We start from the raw sequence: 20897 nt of genomic DNA on the forward strand, positions 1-20897 counted from the left end.
CTGTCACACAGATGCAGTGAAAGGTATGCAGTGACTGCTGGTAGAACAATGTGCAGTCACACAGGTGCAGTGAAAGGAATGCAGTGACTGCTGGTAGAACAATGTGCAGTGAAAGGTATGCAGTGACTGCTGGTATAACAATGTGCAATCACTCAGGTGCAGTTAAAATGGATGCACTGACCGCTGGTATATAAAACAGTGTACTGTCACACAGATGCAGTGAAAGGTATGCAGTGACTGCTGGTAGAACAATGTGCAGTCACACAGGTGCAGTTAAAATGGATGCACTTACTGCTGGTATATAAAACAGCGTGCTGTCACACAGATGAAGTTAAAGGTATGGCAGGGTGGCCTGCCTCTGCCTGTTGTTTTGTCCATATTGGGGGGGATGAAGTGAAAGGTATGCACTGACTTGACTAATACAATGTGCAGTCACACAGATGCAGTGAAAGGTATACACTGACTGGTATATAAAACAGTTTGCAGTCAAACAGATGCAGTGAAAGGTATGCAGTGACTGCTGGTAGAACAATGTGCAGTCACACAGGTGCAGTGAAAGGTATGCAGTGACTGCTGGTAGAAAAATGTGCAGTCACACAGGTGCAGTGAAAGGTATGCAGTGACTGCTGGTATAGCAATGTGCAGTCACACAGGTGCAGCGACTGCTGGTAGAACACTGTGCAGTCACACAGGTGCAGTGAAAGGTATGCAGTGACTGCTGGTATAACAATGTGCAGTCACACAGATGCAGTGAAAATGGATGCACTGACTAATGGTATATAAAACAGCGTGCTGTCACACAGATGCAGTGAAAGGTACGCAGTGACTGCTGGTAGAACACTGTGCAGTCACACAGGTGCATTAAAAGGTATACACAGTGACTGCTGGTAGGACAATGTGCAGTCACACAGCTGCAGTGAAAATGGATGCACTCACTGCTGGTATATAAAACAGCGTGCTGTCACACAGATGCAGTGAAAGGTATGCAGTGACTGCTGGTAGAACAATGTGCAGTCACACAGGTGCAGTGAAAGGTATGCACTGACTGCTGGTATAACAATGTGCAGTCACACAGGTGCAGTGAAAGGTATGCAGTGACTGCTGATATAACAATGTGCAGTCACACAGGTGCAGTGAAAATGGATGCACTGACCGCTGGTATATAAAACAGCGTGCAGTCACACAGATGCAGTGGAAGGTATGCAGTGATTGGTATTGTAATACAATGTGCAGCAGTCACACAGGTGCAGTGAAAAGGTATGCAGTGACTAGTATATAAAACAGCCTGCGATCACACAGGTGCAGTGAAAGGTATGCAGGGACTGTTATTATAATACAAGGTGCAGCAGTCACACTAGGCACTGAGTGTGCTGGGCCTGGCACAGTATAGCAATTATCAAGGGCCAGCTGCGACAGACAGGGCTGTATATGCAGTGTCAGTGGGCCACACACAAAAAAAAACACATCACAAGAACATTAGCTCTCAAAAGAGCTGTTTTGGTGGTGCTTTTCAGCAACAAATATTAGCAAGGAGCAAGCTAACAGACCTCGTGTCGCTTTCCCTATCTCTCCAATGTCTCTCCCTTCTCTCACTAATACAGCAGCACACAGAGTGAGAACATGGCCCACGCTGCTGCCTTTTATAGGGGGGGGGGGGCTCCAGGAGGGAGTGCAGCCTAATTGGCTGCCATGTGTCTGCTGACTGTGATGTAGAGGGTCAAAGTTTGGGTCGAACTCACATAAAGTTCGTGTGCCATCTCTAGTTACCAGTAGTCCTACTTGTCTTTCACCAGTATTAAGCAGAGAAGTGAGAAGGGCGGGTATAATAATGCTGCGCTTCATTGTGAGCTACATCCAGGGGCGTAACAATAGACGCTGCAAAGGATACTGCTGCAGGGGGGCCCCATCCTGAGATACTGACAACTAAGGGCAAGGAGAGGTAAAACATCTTCTATTCTCTGCACAATTGTTCTACTGAATGCATCTTCTCAGCCACTGATAACAAATCGAACAATCCTATTCAGTGTGCAGCAGGCTCTTCTGTACAATGCCCAGCCCCCAACCTCTCTACCCCTCCCCAAGTGCTCTGTACTGTAGTGATGCTGGAGTAGTCTGCAAAGCCAGTTCTTCTCTATCAGAGATGGACAGAGTGAGTGTAATAAGCTGAGGCTAGGAGCACACTCATCGGTCAGTTTTCTGCACACCATGTGGGCCAAGAGGCCCCCATCAAAAGTTTTGCAGGGGGGCCCTGTGATTGCTAGTTACGCCACTGGCTACATCACTGCTCGGAATTACTGCTGCAGCCTTCTTGTACAACTGGCAGGTGCTCTCCATGCATGGTAGCAGCAGCTTGTCCCCGGCGTCACGTGTCTCATAACACCGCCATTATATGGAAGGAAAGAGCTGCCGGGCTATGACAGGTTCTCTTCCCCCTCTCCTCTCCATGGCGACGCGACGCGCACATGAACCCCCGCCCTGAGTAGGAACTGTTGCTAGGAGTCCGCCCCAGCCCCGCCTCCTCCTCTACCCGCCATAGAGACTCCCCTGGTACTGGAAACCCCGCCCTGAAGGGAAGTGTTGCTATGAGACCACTCCCCGCTCCGCCCCTCCTGTAGCCGGCTGATATGGTCATGTGACAGGCCAGGCAGCGGTCATGTGACAGGCAAAGTCCGGAGTGGAAGCATGTCTGCAGCGGAGGGGTGAGTGTGGCCGGCGGGGGATGTACGGAGCAGTCAGTGCGGGCAGAGAGCAGCAGTGTGCAGGGAGGATAGTTCACTTTCATACTAATAGTTTAAAGGAAATCTTAGGTGACGTTCAGTGTAAGTTACCTGCAGCTTTTTCCAGCCCCCTTTAAACTTCCCCCTTGCTGTCGCTCTGGTTCCCCTCTGCTGCCCCCCTCCGTTGTCTCCCTGGCATCCCTCCAACGTCCTCCTGGCTCCCTGTGCAGCACCCCTGGCTCACCTCTGCTGTCCTCCTCCGTTGTTTGCCTGGCTCCCCTCTGCTGCCCCCCTGGCTCCCCTCTGCTGCCCCCCTGGCTCCCCTCCTGGCTCCCCTGTGCTGTCCTCCTGGCTCCCCTGTGCTGTCCCCCTGGCTCCCCTGTGCTGTCCCCCTGGCTCCCCTGTGCTGTCCCCCTGGCTCCCCTGTGCTGTCCCCCTGGCTCCCCTGTGCTGTCCCCCTGGCTCCCCTGTGCTGTCCCCCTGGCTCCCCTGTGCTGTCCCCCTGGCTCCCCTGTGCTGTCCCCCTGGCTCCCCTGTGCTGTCCCCCTGGCTCCCCTGTGCTGTCCCCCTGGCTCCCCTGTGCTGCACCCCTCTGTTGTCTCCCTGGCTCCCCTCCGCTGTCCTCCTAGCTCCCTCTGCTGCACCCCTGGCTCCCCTCTGCTGTCCCCCTCCGTTGTCTCCCTGGGTTCCCTCCGCCGTCCTCCTGGCTCCCCTCTACTGTCCCCCTCCGTTGTCTCCCTGATTCCCCTCTGCTGCCCCCTGGCTCCCCTCTGCTGTCCTCCTCCGTTGTCTCCCTGGGTTCCCTCCGCCGTACTCCTGGCTCCCTCTGCTGCACCCCTGGCTCCCCTCTGCTGTCCTCCTCTGTTGTCTTCCTGGCTCCCCTCTGCTGCCCTCCTGGCTCCCCTCTGCTGCCCTCCTGGCTCCCCTCTGCTGCCCTCCTGGCTCCCCTCTGTTGCCCTCCTGGCTCCCCTCTGTTGCCCTCCTGGCTCCCCTCTGTTGCCCTCCTGGCTCCCCTCTGTTGCCCTCCTGGCTCCCCTCTGTTGCCCTCCTGGCTCCCCTCTGTTGCCCTCCTGGCTCCCCTCTGTTGCCCTCCTGGCTCCCCTCTGTTGCCCTCCTGGCTCCCCTCTGCTGCCCCCCCTGGCTCTTCTCTGCTGCCCCCCCCCCTGGCTCTTCTCTGCTGCCCCCCCCCCCCTGGCTCTTCTCTGCTGCCCCCCCCTGGCTCTTCTCTGCTGCCCCCCCCCTGGCTCTTCTCTGCTGCCCCCCCCCTGGCTCTTCTCTGCTGCCCCCCCCTGGCTCTTCTCCCCTGGCTCTTCTCTGCTGCCCCCCCCTGGCTCTTCTCTACTGCCCCCCCCTGGCTCTTCTCTACTGCCCCCCCCCCCCTGGCTCTTCTCTGCTGCCCCCCCCTGGCTCTTCTCTGCTGCCCCCCCCCCTGGCTCTTCTCTGCTGCCCCCCCCCCTGGCTCTTCTCTGCTGCCCCCCCCTGGCTCTTCTCTGCTGCCCCCCCCCCTGGCTCTTCTCTGCTGCCCCCCCCCCCTGGCTCTTCTCTGCTGCCCCCCCCCCTGGCTCTTCTCCCCTGGCTCTTCTCTGCTGCCCCCCCTGGCTCTTCTCCCCTGGCTCCCCCTGGCTCTTCTCTGCTGCCCCCCCTGGCTCTTCTCTGCTGCCCCCCCTGGCTCTTCTCTGCTGCCCCCCCTGGCTCTTCTCTGCTGCCCCCCCCCCCTGGCTCTTCTCTGCTGCCCCCCCCCCCTGGCTCTTCTCTGCTGCCCCCCCCCCCCTGGCTCTTCTCTGCTGCCTCCCCCCTGGCTCTTCTCTGCTGCCTCCCCCCGGCTCTTCTCTGCTGCCTCCCCCCGGCTCTTCTCTGCTGCCTCCCCCCGGCTCTTCTCTGCTGCCTCCCCCCGGCTCTTCTCTGCTGCCCCCCCCCCCCGGCTCTTCTCTGCTGCCCCCCCCCCCCCCGGCTCTTCTCTGCTGCCCCCCCCCCCGGCTCTTCTCTGCTGCCCCCCCCCCCCGGCTCTTCTCTGCTGCCCCCCCCCCCCGGCTCCGGCTCTTCTCTGCTGCCCCCCCCCCCCCGGCTCTGGCTCTTCTCTGCTGCCCCCCCCCCCGGCTCTGGCTCTTCTCTGCTGCCGGCTCCGGCTCTTCTCTGCTGCCGGCTCCGGCTCTTCTCTGCTGCCGGCTCCGGCTCCTCTCTCCTGCCCCCCCCCCGGCTCCTCTCTGCTGTCCCCCTCTGTTGTCTCCCTGGCTCCCCTCCACCTTCTTCCTTGCTCCCCTCTGCTGTCTCCCTGGGTTCCCTCTGCCATCCTCCCAGGTCCCCTCCGCTGCCCCCCACCATGTCACCCTGGCTCCCCTCTACTGCCCCCTGTTGTCTTGCTGGCTCCTCCCCTCTGCCATCCCCCCCTCCGTTGTCTTTCTGGTTCCGCCCCTCCACCATCCCCCCTCTTGTTTATTTTTTCCCTGGCTCCCCCCTTCGCCACCCTCTGTTTCCCGGCTCCCCCTCTCCGCTGCGCTCCCTCCCCCAGCTTTCCTCTGCTGTCCTCCCTGCTTCCCTTCGCTCCTGGCTTGTCCTCCACTTTAGGGGACCCATCAAGAAACCTGGGGACAGTTATCCAATGCTGTGATTGGATAAAGGTGGCCATACATCAGATGACTTGGTGGCCGAACAACTATCCAATTCGATTATCGAATTGTATGAAAATCGGTGCTGCCAGGTGCATGCCCTACAAAAATTGGGACGGGTACCATCTGGACAAAATCAAGCCAGGAAACACCGCTTAGACTGCCACTGGACACAGCATACAGGCGAGGTGCACCAGGACCACTCTCTCCTGGTGCACCTCGCCTGTGTGCTGTGTCCACTGGCAGTCTAAGTGGTGTTTCCTGGCTTGATTTTGTCCAGATGGTACCCGTCCCAATTTTAGTCCTGTACATTACAGATTACAATTCTTTGTGAAGGCATGAAGAAGGTTATTCCGAAACAAGTTGACGTTGCCTTTTTAAACAATTGCATATTTCAACATGTCTTTTGTACTTGATAATGGGATGTTGTTTGCAAAGATGAATACGCTTGAAGATTTGTGAACTCTGTTTTTACAAAAGAACTTATTGATACATTAAAGTTTAAGATCATCTTGAAACTTCCTTGACTCTTCAAAAATACTTTTTTTTTTTTTTTTTTTTTTTTTTTTAACTATATATCCTTGTACTTATCTGTGGATGAAGAACAGCCAGCCTACAGTTCTTGAGGGACAGTTGAATGAGTTATCCCTCTCAGTAGGGCTGAACGATTTTCGGTTTAAAACCGAAAATCGCGATCAGGGCAATGACGATCTTGGGATCGTCAAAGCGGCGGTTTTCATCTGTGTTTGCCGCTGCCGCCTGGTCTGCTCCTCTCCCTTCCCCTGTTTGCGGCCCCATCCTCCAGTAAGTTCCTATTACAGTCTGGCTCACCGCATTGCAGTACCGCGCGGTGAGCCGCATGAAAGAGCCGGCGAGTGTTCTCGGCCTGTACCAGGAAGTGTGACGTCACTTCCTGGCGGCCACCGTTACTAGGCAACACTTGTTGGCTCACTGCGCAATGTGCAATGCGGTGAGCCCGACTGTAATGGGAACTTACTGGAGGAGGGGGCCGCGAGCAGGGGAAGGGAGCAGAGCAAGTAAATTAAGAGGGGAGGGGGATCTGGAGGCTGCAGCCCCAACACACTGCCTAACCTGTCCTGTGGCCCCAACACACTGCCTAACCTGTCCTGTGGCCCCAACACACTGCCTAACCTGTCCCGTGGCCCCTACACACTGCCTGACCTGTCCCGTGGCCCCTACACACTGCCTGACCTGTCCCGTGGGCCCTACACACTGCCTGACCTGTCCCGTGGCCCCTACAAACTGCCTGACCTGTCCCGTGGCCCCTACACACTACCTGACCTGTCCCGTGGCCCCTACACACTGCCTGACCTGTCCCGTGGCCCCTACACACTGCCTGACCTGTCCCGTGGCCCCTACACACTGCCTGACCTGTCCCGTGGCCCCTACACACTGCCTGACCTGTCCCGTGGCCCCTACACACTGCCTGACCTGTCCCGTGGCCCCTACACACTGCCTGACCTGTCCCGTGGCCCCTACACACTGCCTGACCTGTCCCGTGGCCCCAACACACTGCCTGACCTATACTGTGGCAAATATACACTGCCTAACCTGTCTTGTTGCACCTATAGCTGGCTAAACTATACTGGGGGCACCTATATGTGGCTACCTATACTGGTGGAACTCATACTCAACGGCCTGGTGCACACCAGAGGAGTTTTTCTGAGCGTTTTGAGTTTTTAAATCTGTTGCTAATGTTATTCTATGTGTCTGTGCACACTGGAGCAATGAGGTTTTGTAAAAAACCCCATAGCATTACATTGGGAAGAGCTTTTGAAACCTCTGAAAGCTCTTCCCAATGTAATGCTATGGGGTTTTTTACAAAACCTCATTGCTCCAGTGTGCACAGACACATAGGATAACATTAGCAGCAGATTTAAAAACTCAAAACGCTCAGAAAAACTCCTCTGGTGTGCACCAGGCCAACATCAGTGTGTTGATCCATCGTTGTGTATTGAAGAACCGTGAATCGAATCGAAATCGCAATTCAATATTTACCTAAAATCGTTCGACTTTGCTCTTCTGTCCTGACATCTTTGTATTAAAAGAATAGATGCAACCTGACGCACACTGTATGCTTGTGCCAGTAAAGCAAGGATTGTGCATAGGGGCATAGCACCAAGACAGACTGGAGGCAGACAAAACTCAGGGTCTATGGAGTTTATGGGGGAGGACAGAAGTGTGTGTGTGTGTGTGTGTGTGTGTGTGTGTGTGTGTGTGTGTGTGTGTGTGTGTGTGTGTGTGTGTGTGTGTGTGTGCGCGTGTGTGGTGGTGCTTATCAGGCAAATTTTTGACTTAAAAAGTGTAACTAAACTCATAAAAAATTAGATAGAGGGAAGCCTCTGGATAATTCAGATTATTCCTGAGTCTTCTACCATTCTTTTGTTCCAATGCTGGGTCCCTCTAAACATATTAATTAAGACAACATTTTGATATTGTTACATAGGTTTCTCGTGGCTGCACTCCCATCTGTGTATGAATGAGACCAGACTGCGCGTGCCCAGTAGAATGAGGCACTTGGCTTTTCCCTCTGCACAGATTCCTGCGTTAAATGCGGCTTGCACAGACCATACGCATAAGGCGCAGTATGGCCACACTCGCACATGAGGGGGGCATAAACAATAAGAGGCTCCTGGATAGCTGTGATGGTGTCTGAGGATCTGGCAATCCTCCCACTACTCCTCATTTTTTATTTGTGTTTAAAGGACACCCGAAGCGAAAATGAACTAATGAAACAAATGATTGTATCTATCTTCCTTCTCGTAAAAATGACTTTTTAAGATATTCCACAGTTACATTTTATGTTTAAAACTACTTTTTAAGTTTTAACTTTATTGTTTGTGCTCAATGGCACATTCCATTGAAGTATGCCAGAGCTAAAATCTATGAACTTTTGATCCTTTTTATCCCTTTCCTGCTCTTAGAAGCCATTTTTTGCTATGAAAGTCTTTTATAGTGGGAATTTCTTATCAGTGAGGGTCACACTGTTTTCACTTCCTGTCTGAGTCAGGACTGAGTCAGCCACTTACATACCTGATATTTAACTCTTTCATGCAGAGAAAGAAAAAAGGAACACCGCATAGTTATTAGTGTGCTAGGCACTGTACATAACCATGTCTAGCTCATTATGTCACTTGTCACTTTGGGTATCCTTTAATTATTTAGGTGATAACTGTCCCAGGGGTTATACTTACCTGGGGCTTCCTCCAGCACCCTTCAGGCCAATCAGCCCCTCGCCATCTCCCTAGGCCACTGCGGTCCCCTGCTGGATGGCCTGGTACGTTGGCACAGGCGCTCTGCGTTACACATGCGTGGCCCCCATCACGCTCCCATGTGTTCGTCTCACTTTTCCTTTGTTTCGAAGTATTTTTTGACCACAGTATTAATATGCTTTTACTCTGTATAGATTCATTTCTTCACAAGTCTGGCAAGGACTAAAAATAATGAGCTGTTTTTCTGTTAAACATTAATTGCCGTAACACGGTGGTGTAATCGCTATATGGTGATTATATTCACACACTGTAAACCTTTCATGGGCTGAAGTACACATTGATTGGGAAGCAGGGACTTTGTAATATGGACTTTGTGGTTTTAAAATTAAGCAGATATAGAACATTTACTCGCCCCAAGATAACTTCTGCTATTGATTAAATGGTAACAATAGTGCAATATGTGAACATAACTCCTGTATCAAAGTGTGCGAAGTCCTGCACTCAACAGATCTCCAGTACAAAGTTGTGTGTTTTTTTTTTTTTTTTGTTTACATTTAAACTTTATAACAATATGCATGTAGAGTGCTGGCCTTAGTGTACAATTGCTGTCTGTGTTGCCTAATGCAGTCTAGCACTCACATGACCCCTACAAAATGTACCATATGTGTCCTGAGTAATTAAAGAGAAACCGTGACCAAGAATTAAACTTTATCCCAATCAGTAGCTGATACCCCCTTTTCCGTGAGAAATCTATTCCTTTTCTCAAACGGATCATCAGGGGGCTCTGTATGGCTGATATTGTGGTGAAACCTCTCCCATAGGAAACTGTGAGCACCATGGCAGTTTCCTGTCCGTGAACCTTGTTGCATTGTGGGAAATGGCTGTAAAGGCTCCACTCACATCTAAAACCGTTTTACGGGAGTGATTTTTTTTCCTGCGATTAACGGGGAAGAATCACTGGACACTGCAGCATTTTGGGAGAGATAGCGATTAGCGGTGCTATGTATGCTAATCGCAATCGGGAATCACCGGCAAACCGCTGCATGTAACACGTTTGCAGGTAACGCTAACAGCAAACGTGGCAGTGAGGACACTGCCATAGTGTTACATGTGCTAGCGTTTAAAAAAAAACGCCAGCGATTTCCCTTGAGCGGGAATCGCGTGATTTCCACTCAAGGGAGAATGGAATCTTACAGCTGTTTCCAACTGTCAAAAAAGCAAGCAGCAGCTACTTCACCTGCCAGCAGTAAAAATGTCACCATGTGATAAATGTCAGAATGTACATCAGGGATTTAAGCTTTTAAAATGGGCAAACACTGACTAAATCATACATAATTGTAAAAATTAAGCACTTTTTTTTTTATTACATCATTTTCACTGGAGTTTCTCTTTAAAGGAGGGGGTATGGTGGCTGACATTTAATTTTATACACATGCCACTTGCCTGGCTGTCCCCCTGGTCCTGTGTCTGTAATACATTTAGCCATGCACTCTGAACAAGTATGCAGATCAGATGTTTCTGACTAAAGTGTGACTGGATTAGCTGCATGCTTGCTTCAGGTGTGTGATTCCGACACTACTGCAGCCAAAGAGATAAGTCGGGCTGCCAGGCAACTGGTATTGTTTAAAGCACACCTGTAGTGAGAAGGATGTGGAGGCTGCCATATTCATTTCTTTTTAGGCAACACTAGTTGTCTGGCTGTCCTGCTGATCCTCTGCCTCTAATACTTTTAGCCATAGACCCTGAACAAGCATGCAGTAGATCAGGTGTTTCTGACATCATTGTCAGTTCTGACAAGATTAGCTGCATGCTTGTTTCTGGTGTGATTCATACACTGCTGCAGCCAGTGAGATCAGCAGGACAGCCAGTCAATCTGCATTGTTTAAAAGGAGAATCTCTCGCTCTCACTCTCTCACTAGAAGGCAAGATCACCAGACTCCGATTCACATATTTCGGCCATGTGCTGCGATCAAATTCCTTAAGCCCACTCTACACGATACGATTCTTTGTACGATTTGATTACGATTCTATTTACGATTCGATTAAATCCGACATGTCCCATCAGGATTCGATTCAGATCGATTTGCAATTGTAAAACAATGGCAAATCGAATTGCATCGAATCCTGATCGGGCATGTCGGATTTAATTGAATCGTATCGTGTAGGGCTTTATAGAAAAAGACCTAATGCTAGGACTGAGCAGTGGCAAAGGGCTTTATAGAAAAAGACCTAATGCTAGGACTGAGCAGTGGCAAAAGGTGATATATAGATATAGATTGATGGGACTCGATCCCTCGGGTGACAGTTGGGGTTGAGTCATGTTCAGACTGTTATGGGGGAAGAATGATGTGCCGTGCGGGATGAATGGGAAGGTGGAAGTTATCAAGTTTGTTGTATTTCCACTTGGCCAGCGATTCTTGACCGCCATACACAGATTGATGGTGGCTTGATTCAGCTCGCTATCTGTTGTTCGTCTCGTGGAAGGGGGTGTGTGTGGTGAGATGGCGATGTTTTGCTGTGTTACCGCTTCATCAGGGGCCCAACATACCATTACTATAGCAGCATGCTGGACCTCTGACGAAACAGTAACCCAGCGGAACGCTGTCAGACCATCTCTCTACACCCACTGCTGGCCAACTGTATTTATACCCAGCTGACCAATAAAGGTGCATTTTAAGGTACAGTGCTTCATTCCTCTCTGTTTGATTCATTCATAAGGGAACTTTAACCCAGGATTGAATTTCATCCCAATCAATAGTTAATATTCCTTTTCCTATCAGGGAGGTCTATATGACTAATATTGTGGTGAAACGCCTCATCACTACTTGATACACATCTATATTCAGCCAAGATATCTAACATGGCTTCATACAAAGACCACACAGAGATTTTGACTAGGTTTTTTTTCTTTTCTTTTTCTTTTTTTTCCTCCTTTTTGCAGGAGTTTCACTTTAAAATCAATTAGCGCTGTTCCATATTTGTATTCTGGTCGGGTCTCTTTAATATCGGCTGGGTAGTTGAGTTTCAGCAGGCATGCACTGTATTGTATCTCAGCAGCAGGGGGGAAGTGTTAAGGATGTTTTTCAATAAGTAACTAATTGAATTGCTGTGTCGGAATCAATAAAGTTGGAAAATGCCAATGTACACGCTTTATTGCTCGGATTGTGCTGCATTTGCATTAAGACATCTCAGCCCTTCGATAAAGATTGTGGAGTTTTTCTGCAGCCGCTGTTGTGTTTCTGCCATTCTCTCTCTCCTCTTCTTCTTCTTTTTTTTTTTTTTTTCTCTTCCTCATCTGTGAATTGTTTTTCCGCTGACACAGAATCCTCTCACTCTGCTTCTCTGTCTGTTACTTAATGCCTCATATAAATAAAATATTTTGCTTATTTAGGAACATCAGGTCTTAATGTGAACAGCCCTAAAAGTATGCTTATATTGGTCCATTTTACTGTTCCTGGTCTGCATGGTGTTCCTTTCCAGCCTTCACAACATTTCTCCCCGGCCTGCATTGCGCACGGCGTTCCTCCCCCGGCCTGCATTGCGCACGGCGTTCCTCCCCCGGCCTGCATTGCGCACGGCGTTCCTCCCCCGGCCTGCATTGCGCACGGCGTTCCTCCCCCGGCCTGCATTGCGCACAACTGTCGACTTTCCCCCTCCCCGGCCTGCGCACGGCGTTGCTTCCCCGGCCTGCGTTGCGCACGGCTTTTGACTTTCCCCCTCCCCGGCCTGCACGGCGTTCCTCCCCGGCCTGCACTGCGCACGGCTTTCCCCCTCCCCGGCCTGCACGGCGTTCCTTCCCGGCCCCGTGCATGGCGTTCCTCCCCGGCCTGCACTGCGCACGGCTTTCCCCCTCCCCGGCCTGCACGGCGTTCCTTCCCGGCCCCGTGCACGACGTTCCTCCCCGGCCTGCGCACGCTGTTTTTCCCCGGAGATACACGCAGCATTTCTCCCAGCTTGTGCAAGTTTTCACTCTTGGTGAGGAGTACGAGGATGTGGGCATCATATTATGCATATAAAACGACGGGATTGTGGAGCCAGTTAGTTTTTTTTTTTTTTTTTTCCCCTTGTCAACGACTTACAACTCATTGCTTCAGGGCTGGGGCTAACATAGGGGCAACCTAGGCTATTGCTCCGAGCCAGCTGTCCGGCCCCTCCTGGTCTCCACCCAACTTATCTGTGGTCTCTGGGGCCTCTGCAATGTGAGTAGCGACTCACCTGTCCCACTCTCTTCTGTGACCCTCTAATTACGTAATAATATGTGTCGGTTCAGGGAGGATAGACGCCCCTGAAAGGATGAAGACAGGAGGAGCCCATCTGCCGGGACAGGTGAATCACTACTCTGCCAAAGACTGGAATCACGGTGAATCACAGCTATCTGCAAACGTGATCGCAAATGTGGCTGGTAAAAAAGCCCTGAGTCATGGGCCTGCAGGCGTAGAGTGATTGCTCTGTCCACTGAAGCCACACCTCTCCAATGACTGAGCCAATCATGACTGTAGCAGGAGGTGGGGCATACACTGGTCCATGTGGCCAGCAGATAGATCCTTCTCTGATTATTATTTAATTGTGGAGGGATCTACCTGATCAAATCCCTCCACCTACTGTGCACAGATTCTCAATCGATTTCATCAAAATCTCTCATCTGCACAGTGCGAACTGACAGGACGGATAGCGAAATGGCGAATGGCGCGTTGTTCTTCTATTACGCAAGACACTTGCTTGTCTGCTGCTTGCTGTCCCAGGCTTTTCATAAAACAGAACAAGCTGCCTGGTTGTAGCCAGACAGTCTGTACAGCAGTTGTTCCTAAGCAGTCAACAATGAACAACAAATATTGCTTGGCTGTATAACCTTCCTGAAATTCCTCCACACCTGAGTGATGTAAGGAGAAATCTCATTCTCTCCATGCTTCTAAAGAAGATAAAATAGCTGCTGATGGAAAGGTCATTTTTAAGTCATTTAATTAAAGTGAGGTTTATGCCCCTGTGTATCAGTTTCATGCGAGACTGAATGTACTTACAGCACAATCCTCTGCTGAGCCTGTTGACCTAATACAGTGTACTCTGATCAGCAAAACCTCTAAAACCACCTGCCTAATAGAGATGGTCAGTCATATGCCAATCATTCTGCCTTGTAGGGATGGTCATGTCTAGAAGTCATGAAGAAGCATGTGACCAGTTTGGTCAGTTGATATGGGCCAATTACACAAACACAGTGAATCCAGCGCAGGAGACTTGGGCGCAAAGGGAGTAACTTCAGCGGTGTCAGAAGACGGAGCTGAAGTTACTTTTAAAACACAATAATTTGTCTGAAGCCGAATTATTTCATTCCCCACCATCCATGGCAGCCTGGAAGGGGAACAGTATTTAACACGGCCTGGACTTGTGCAGCAGCAGGATCAGCCATACCGGCTGTAGGATACATCGGAGTACACTGTACATATACCGGCTGTAGGATACATCAGAGTACACTGATCAGAGTACACTGTATTATGTCAACAGGCTCAGCAGAGGATTGTGCTGTAAGTACATTCAGTCTCGCATGGAACTGATACACAGGATGCACCCAAGTCTCCCGCGCCGATTCCTCTTGTACGCCCAATTACATGCACTTTCTGTCAATTCTGATTGGCCCAATTCCAAATGGCATACACTTTGCATGCAAGGCTGTAATGACACTCATGTCTAGAAGTCACGGAGAAGCGTGTAATTTGATCAGTTGATAGATTTGCACAACTCTGATTTGCAAATACTTCCTGTTTTAAGAAAGCAAATTTTAGTTTTCCATAGCATTTTAGTGCGAGGGCTTTTTGGTCCTTTGTAGCCCCTTACATACTCCAATGAGTTCTGGTTCACCAGAAGCTTGCTGGGTAGTCTGTAACTCTGACCAAACTGATCACATGCTCTTATGCTGGGTACACACGATGCGATTTCCCTGCTTGATGAGCGGGATCAAGCGATTATTTCCGACATGTTCGATCGATACAGCCGTCGATTTTGCATACTTAACATGCAAAATCAACGGCTGTATTGGTCGAAACCTGATCGAGTGGGAAATCGCATTGTGTGTACCCAGCATTAGACATGACCATGACTAGCTAACAGAATGTCTGTCTGTGCGAGTGACAGGTCCACTTTACAAGTAACCAGTCTTGTGAGAGATATTTCTATGTATTGCCTGCTGCACCAGCTCAGCCAGTAAATGAGAAAGACCAGAAACAAGAACAATGATTGTAAAGGGAAAGGTTACGGAGATGTTGTTATTTCAGCTGTGGTTGTACAGTCTGTAGTTCTTCCAACTTTTCTAATTTTTCTTTTTTACTATTTCATAGAATAGGTTTTGTTACATTAATGTCAGTCTGCTGAGACTTGTACAGGGGGGCACCAGTCATTTCAAAGAGCAAGCGTATTTCAGAAAATGTCTTTGCAGAGGTCGGTACAAGTACTTTCTGATCAGTGAGACGGGTTGAGGGTCACCATCTATTCTTCATAGGATACCTTACTGTGAGACAGATTTCTTTCTAGTCAGACTAGGCAGGGGCCTAGGGCTCAATCCCGGGGCCTGGCTGCCACTACCTTGATCTCCTACTTCTTTGAAGTGTACCTGAAGGGAAAAAGTGCCTCAGTAGAGGGAAGCCTCTGGATAATCCTGTAGCTTCCCCCATCTTCCTGGATCCAGCAATGGGACCCCCAGAAGCTCCCCTACAAAGGCTTGTTGAAAAGTGCAAGCGACTTAGCTCCCTTGCATGAATGAGCACGGCAGCACCCTGCAGGACACAGGGAAGCTATGAGGTCATGTGCTGGTGTAGGGACAGTAGAGGTCATGTGATGGTGTAGGGTTAACAGAGGTCATGTGGTGTTATACAGTTAGCAGGGGTCATGTGGTGTTGTACAGTTAGCAGGGGTCATGTGGTATTGTACAGTTAACAGGGGTCATGTGATGGTGTGGTGTTAGCAGGGGTCATGTGATGGTGTGGTGTTAGCAAGGGTCATGTGATGGTGTGGTGTTAGCAGGGGTCATGTGATGGTGTGGTGTTAGCAGGGGTCATGTGATGGTGTGGTGTTAGCAGGGGTCATGTGATGGTGTAGGGTTAGCAGAGGTCATGTGGTGATGTGGTGTTAGCAGGGGTCATGTGTTGGTTTAGGGTCGGCAGAGGTCTTGTGTTGATGTAGGGTCAACAGAGGTCTTGTCTTGGTGTAGGGTTGGCAGAGGTCATGTGTTGGTTTAGGGTCAGGGTTATCAGAGGTCATGTGTTGGTGTAAGGTCATCAGCGGTCATGTGTTGGTGTAGGGTCAGCAGAGGTCATGTGTTGGGGTAGGGCCAGGGTCGGCAGAGGAGGTCATGTGTTGGTGTAGGGTCGGCAGAGGAGGTCATGTGTTGGTGTAGGGTCGGCAGAGGAGGTCATGTGTTGGTGTAGGGTTGGCAGAGGACATCTATCTGGATATCCAGGCTACAGTGTAGTGTATTTCCAATGCACAGAGGCTTCCTGGGTGGGATATTTACCCCATACGGGATGCAGGAGCCTTGAACATCAAGAAATTGCGGTGATAAGCAAGAGTCTTGTAATCGGTATTCTGTATTGGGCAAAGTTTGTTGTGCTTACGATTAGTGATGGACTGTTTACCTCCTGAAATTTGCTCAATGACGCCCACAATATCTTCTGAACTGTATTAAGTATTGACAAGCTATATCTTCATGTACGCTGGTGGACCCAGAAGCATGGCTGAAATGCAGTCACTGGTGATGTCATAGCTTCTTGCTGTTCTAAGGAAGAACACCTTTGTGTGACTGCATTATCACTAAAGCCAAACACACAGATATAATTGTCGCCATTCAGGGATCGGGGAATGATGCTGTTAGACACATCGTAGCCTTCAGGCTAGCAACATGTTCGGTGCACGACACAGCGGCTTCTATCGGTTGCGAAGGAGGGAGTTGAAAATAGCCTTGTGATCGGTCGTGCTTGCACATTGGGAGTCATGGAGGATTTAACAGGACAGATCTTTAACGATGCCCAAGCGTGATCAATTGGCAGCCACTGTATGCACTAAACTATTGTCGGCCCAAACGGTCATTGACGTATTGGCCGACAGTTATCAGACGTCTTCATACTGCAATCACTAAAGAGTCGTCCCCCTCTCCCCTTACACCCTTTACAGGAAAATACACACCTGTTGCCTGTGACCGTATTGCCTGAATACTGGCAGCACTGATCCTGGTCTGTTACCTATATTGCCCAAATACTACCAATTCTGATCTCAGCCCATGAAGTTATTCTGGTAGCCAGCAGTGGGGCAGAACCTCTGAATTCTCAGTAGCAAAGAGTTTGGTGCCCAGTAGGGGGACTGGCGAAGAGTTTGGAGCACTTAAGGCTCAGCACCCTGGGTAAACCTATGTGGTTCACTGATGGTGAAATGAGAAAGCTTTGCTGTACCTTATGTATCAGTGTAAGCTTCCATAGGCAAGGCCCTCTGCTTCAGTGTTTAACATTACTGCTGTGTGCTTGTGTAGCACACGCACACGTACACGTCTCAAAGCCTGCCCTGTAATAGTGGGTGCTAGTTAACTGGCACATGCCATCCACAGCCGCGTGCCCCCGTCGATGAGCAGGGGCTGCGCAGCTCTAGGGCCAACCCCTCCGATCCACGCTACAGTGCGTGGTTCGGGGGGTTGGCCCTAGAGCTGCGCAGCCGCACTTGTGGCCAGTCGGACTGCGCAGCCGCGGCCAGAGGAAGCGGCCATATTGGGAGCAGCACGAGAGCCCGACCTGGCCTGTGGGGTCGCGATCGGCACGGGGGGCGATCTCAGGAAGGGGACCCGGCGGAACTGCACGGAGGGCGCGGACGGCGTCCTCCGTGCATTTAAACATCTTGCAGGTACTTGGCTTTTTTTAGCCATTTTGGCCTCGTAAGTCCGCTAACCTCTTGAGGACCATGGTGGTAAACCCCCCTAGTGACCAGCCTAATTTTACCTTAATTGGCCACTGCAGCTTTAAGGCCAAGCTGCAGGGCCATATACCTCTGCACACAAGTGATTTCCCCCCCCCCCCCTTTTCTCCCCACCAACAGAGCTCTCTGTTGGTGAGGTCTAATCGCCCCCCCCTCTGTTTATTTTTTTTTTGATAAATATTTTTTTTTTTTTATATTTTTTGCTATTTTCTTTTTTTTTTCTAAATCCCCTCCCTCCCCCCAGCCGGCCAATCACGGCGATCGGCTGTCATAGGCTTCTGCCTATGAGAGCCGATTGCTCTCTTGTCCCCCAGAGGGACAGCCGTGTCACACGGCTGTCCCCAGTGCAGCGCTGCTGCTGATCGCAGCACTGCACATGTAAATACACGGCGGTTTCGCCATGTAACAGTCTCCCGAGCGGCGATCGCCGCTCGGAGACTGAAGGCGGAGCTCAGCTCCGCCCACCAAGCGGGAGATGCGCACGCGCGATCTCCCGTAAACTGCTGCCCCAGGACTTTCCGCCAATTGGCGTTAGCTGGTCCTGGGGCTGCCGCCGCGGCCACGCCCAGTGGCGTGACGCGGGCGGCAAGCGGTTAAACAAAATTAGGCAGGTGCATAAATTTGGGCAACACAAAGAAGAAATGAAATAAATATTCAGTAGATTCTCCTTTTGCAGAAATTACAGCCTCTACTTCCTGTAGGTTCCAATGAGTCTGGATTCTGGTTGAAGGTACTTTGGACCATTCCTCTTTACAAAACATCTCTACTTCATTCAGGTTTGATGGCTTCCGAGCATGGACAGCTATCTCTAACACCACAGATTTTCAAATATATTCAAGTCTGGGGACTGAGATGGCCATTCCAGAATGTTGTACTTGTTCCTCTGCATGAATGCCTTAGTGGATTTTGAGCAGTGTTTAGGGTCGTTGTGTTGTTGAAAGATCCAGCCTCGGCGCAGCTTCACCTTAGTTACTGATTCCTGGACATTGGTCTCCAGAATCTGCTGATAGTGAGTGGAATCCATGCCTCCCTCAACGTTCACAAGATTCCCAGTCCCTGCACTAGCCACACAGTCCCACAGCATGATGGAACCACCACCATATTTTACAGTAGATAGCAGGTGTTTTTCTTGGAATGCTGTGTTCTTTTTTTTTTCCCCTCCATGCATAACGCTCCTTGCTATGCCCAAATATGTAAATTTTAGTTTCATCAGTCCACAGCACCTTATTCCAAAATGAAGCTGGCTTGTCCAAATGTGCTTTAGCATACCTCAAGCGGCTCGGTTTGTGCTGTGGTTGAAGAAAAGGCTTTCTCTGCATACAGAATCTTCTTGTGTAAAGTGTGCCGAATGGTTGAAAGATGCACAGTGACTCCATCTACAACAAGATAATGTTGTAGGTCTTTGGTGCTGGTCTGTGGGTTGACTCTGGCTGTTCTCACCATTCGTCACTTCTGTTTATCCAAGATTTTTCTTAGTCTGCCATTTAGAGCCTTAACTTGAACTTAGCATGTGGTCTTCCATTTTCTCAATATGTTCCTAACTGTGGGAACAGCTGAAATCACTGAGACCGCTTTCTGTATCCTTTCCCTAAACCATGATGGTGAACAATCATTGTCTTCAGGTCATTTGAGAGTTTTTTTTGAGACCACCATGTTGCTACCGTTCAGAGAAATTTAAAAGAGAAGGGAAACGTACAATTGACCCCCTTAAATAAGCTTTCTCATAATTGGATTCACCTGTGAATGTAGGTCGGGGGTCACTGAGCTTACCAAGCCAATTTGAGTTCCAATACTTAGTTCTAAAGGTTTTGGAATCAATAAAATTCCCAAATTTATGCACCTGCCTAATTTAACCCATTCAGGTTCCGTCGTTTTCACGTGAGAAATGTTCACCTCCCATTCATTAGCCTATAACTTTATCACTACTTATCACAATGCACTGATCTATATGAGTTTGTTTACATGACGTCACTCTAAGCGTAGCACGCGCTTAGAGTGACGCATCGGGAAGAAGACGGCCAGAAAAAGCTCAGCTTCCGAGAGAAGCTGTCGCTTTTTCAGCGGGGGAGAGGAATCAATGATCGGGCTCCATAGCCCGATACATTGATTCCTTGGCTACCGAATCCATGGCCGGGAGTGTGCGTGCACGCGCACGATCGGCCGCGGGGGCGCGCGGTAGCGCGCATGGTTCCTGGACGTAGAAACTACGTCCAGGAACCAAAATAGGTTAAACAAGTATTGCGCAATTTCTGTAATTCCCAAAAACTTAATTTCACTTCTCAAATATCACTGTTTGTGTCTCCCATGTGATATATTTAACTGACTTTTTTTTATCGTAACAACCAACGATTTATACAGGAAAATCATGACATCATGACGGTTAACATGTGTAATAAAACATATATATACATATACATATTTTTTTTTTTTTTTTTTTTAATTTTTTTTTTTTTTTTGCAAAAGTTTTCAGCTCCCTTGAAGTTTTACACATTTTGTCATATTACTGCCATAAACATGAATCAATTTTATTGGAATTCAACATGAAAGACCAACACAAAGTGGTGTACACGTGAGAAGTGGAACGAAAATCATACATCATTCCAAACATTGTTTACAAAAAAATAACTGCAAAGTGGGGTGTGCGTAATTATTCAGCCCCCTTTGGTCTGAGTGCAGTCAGTTGCCCATAGACATTGCCTGATGAGTGCTAATGACTAAACAGAGTGCACCTGTTTGTAATCTAATGTCAATACAAATACAGCTGCTCTGTGATGGTTTCGGAGGTTGTCTAAGAAAATATTGGGAGCAACAACACCATGAAGTCCAAAGAACACACAAGACAGGTCAGGGATAAAGTTATTGAGAAATTTAAAGCAGGCTTAGGCTACAAAAAGATTTCCAAAGCCTTGAACATCCCAAGGAGCACTGTTCAAGCGATCATTCAGAAATGGGAGTTGTATTGCACAACTATAAACCTACCAAGACAAGGCCATCCACCTAAACTCACAGGCCAAACAAGGAGAGCGCTGATTAGAAATGCAGTCAAGAGGCCCATGGTGACTGTGGACGAGCTTCAGAGATCTACAGTTCAGGTGGGGGAATCTGTCCATAGGACAACTATTAGTCGTGCACTGCACAAAGTTGGCCTTTATGGAAGAGTGGCAAGAAGAAAGCCATTGTTAACAGAAAGAAATGCATAAGAAGTTCCGTTTGCAGTTTGCCACAAGCCATGTGGGGGACACATTAAACATGTGGACGAAGGCGCTCTGGCCAGATGAGACCAAAATGGAACTTTTTGGCCAAAATGCAAAACGCTATGTGTGGCAGAAAACTAACACTGCACATCACGCTGAACTCACCACCCCCACGGTCAAATATGGTTGTGGCACCATCAT

The 20897-nt window shown here is 49.6% G+C and overlaps 1 protein-coding gene across 1 annotated transcript in view; it reads left to right on the forward strand.

Moving 5' to 3' along the window:
• The first annotated feature begins 2546 nt into the window (after positions 1-2546).
• The window catches only part of PEPD (peptidase D), a 419775-nt gene continuing 401424 nt past the window's right edge, over positions 2547-20897 (forward strand). The window contains exon 1 of the mRNA XM_068260589.1: positions 2547-2699. Coding sequence (XP_068116690.1) covers positions 2683-2699 — 17 coding nt within the window. The 5' untranslated portion in view covers positions 2547-2682. The remainder of the gene's footprint in view (positions 2700-20897) is intronic.

The sequence above is a fragment of the Hyperolius riggenbachi genome, chromosome 11, assembly GCF_040937935.1.
Source record: "Hyperolius riggenbachi isolate aHypRig1 chromosome 11, aHypRig1.pri, whole genome shotgun sequence".
In the NCBI taxonomy this organism is placed as follows: domain Eukaryota; kingdom Metazoa; phylum Chordata; class Amphibia; order Anura; family Hyperoliidae; genus Hyperolius; species Hyperolius riggenbachi.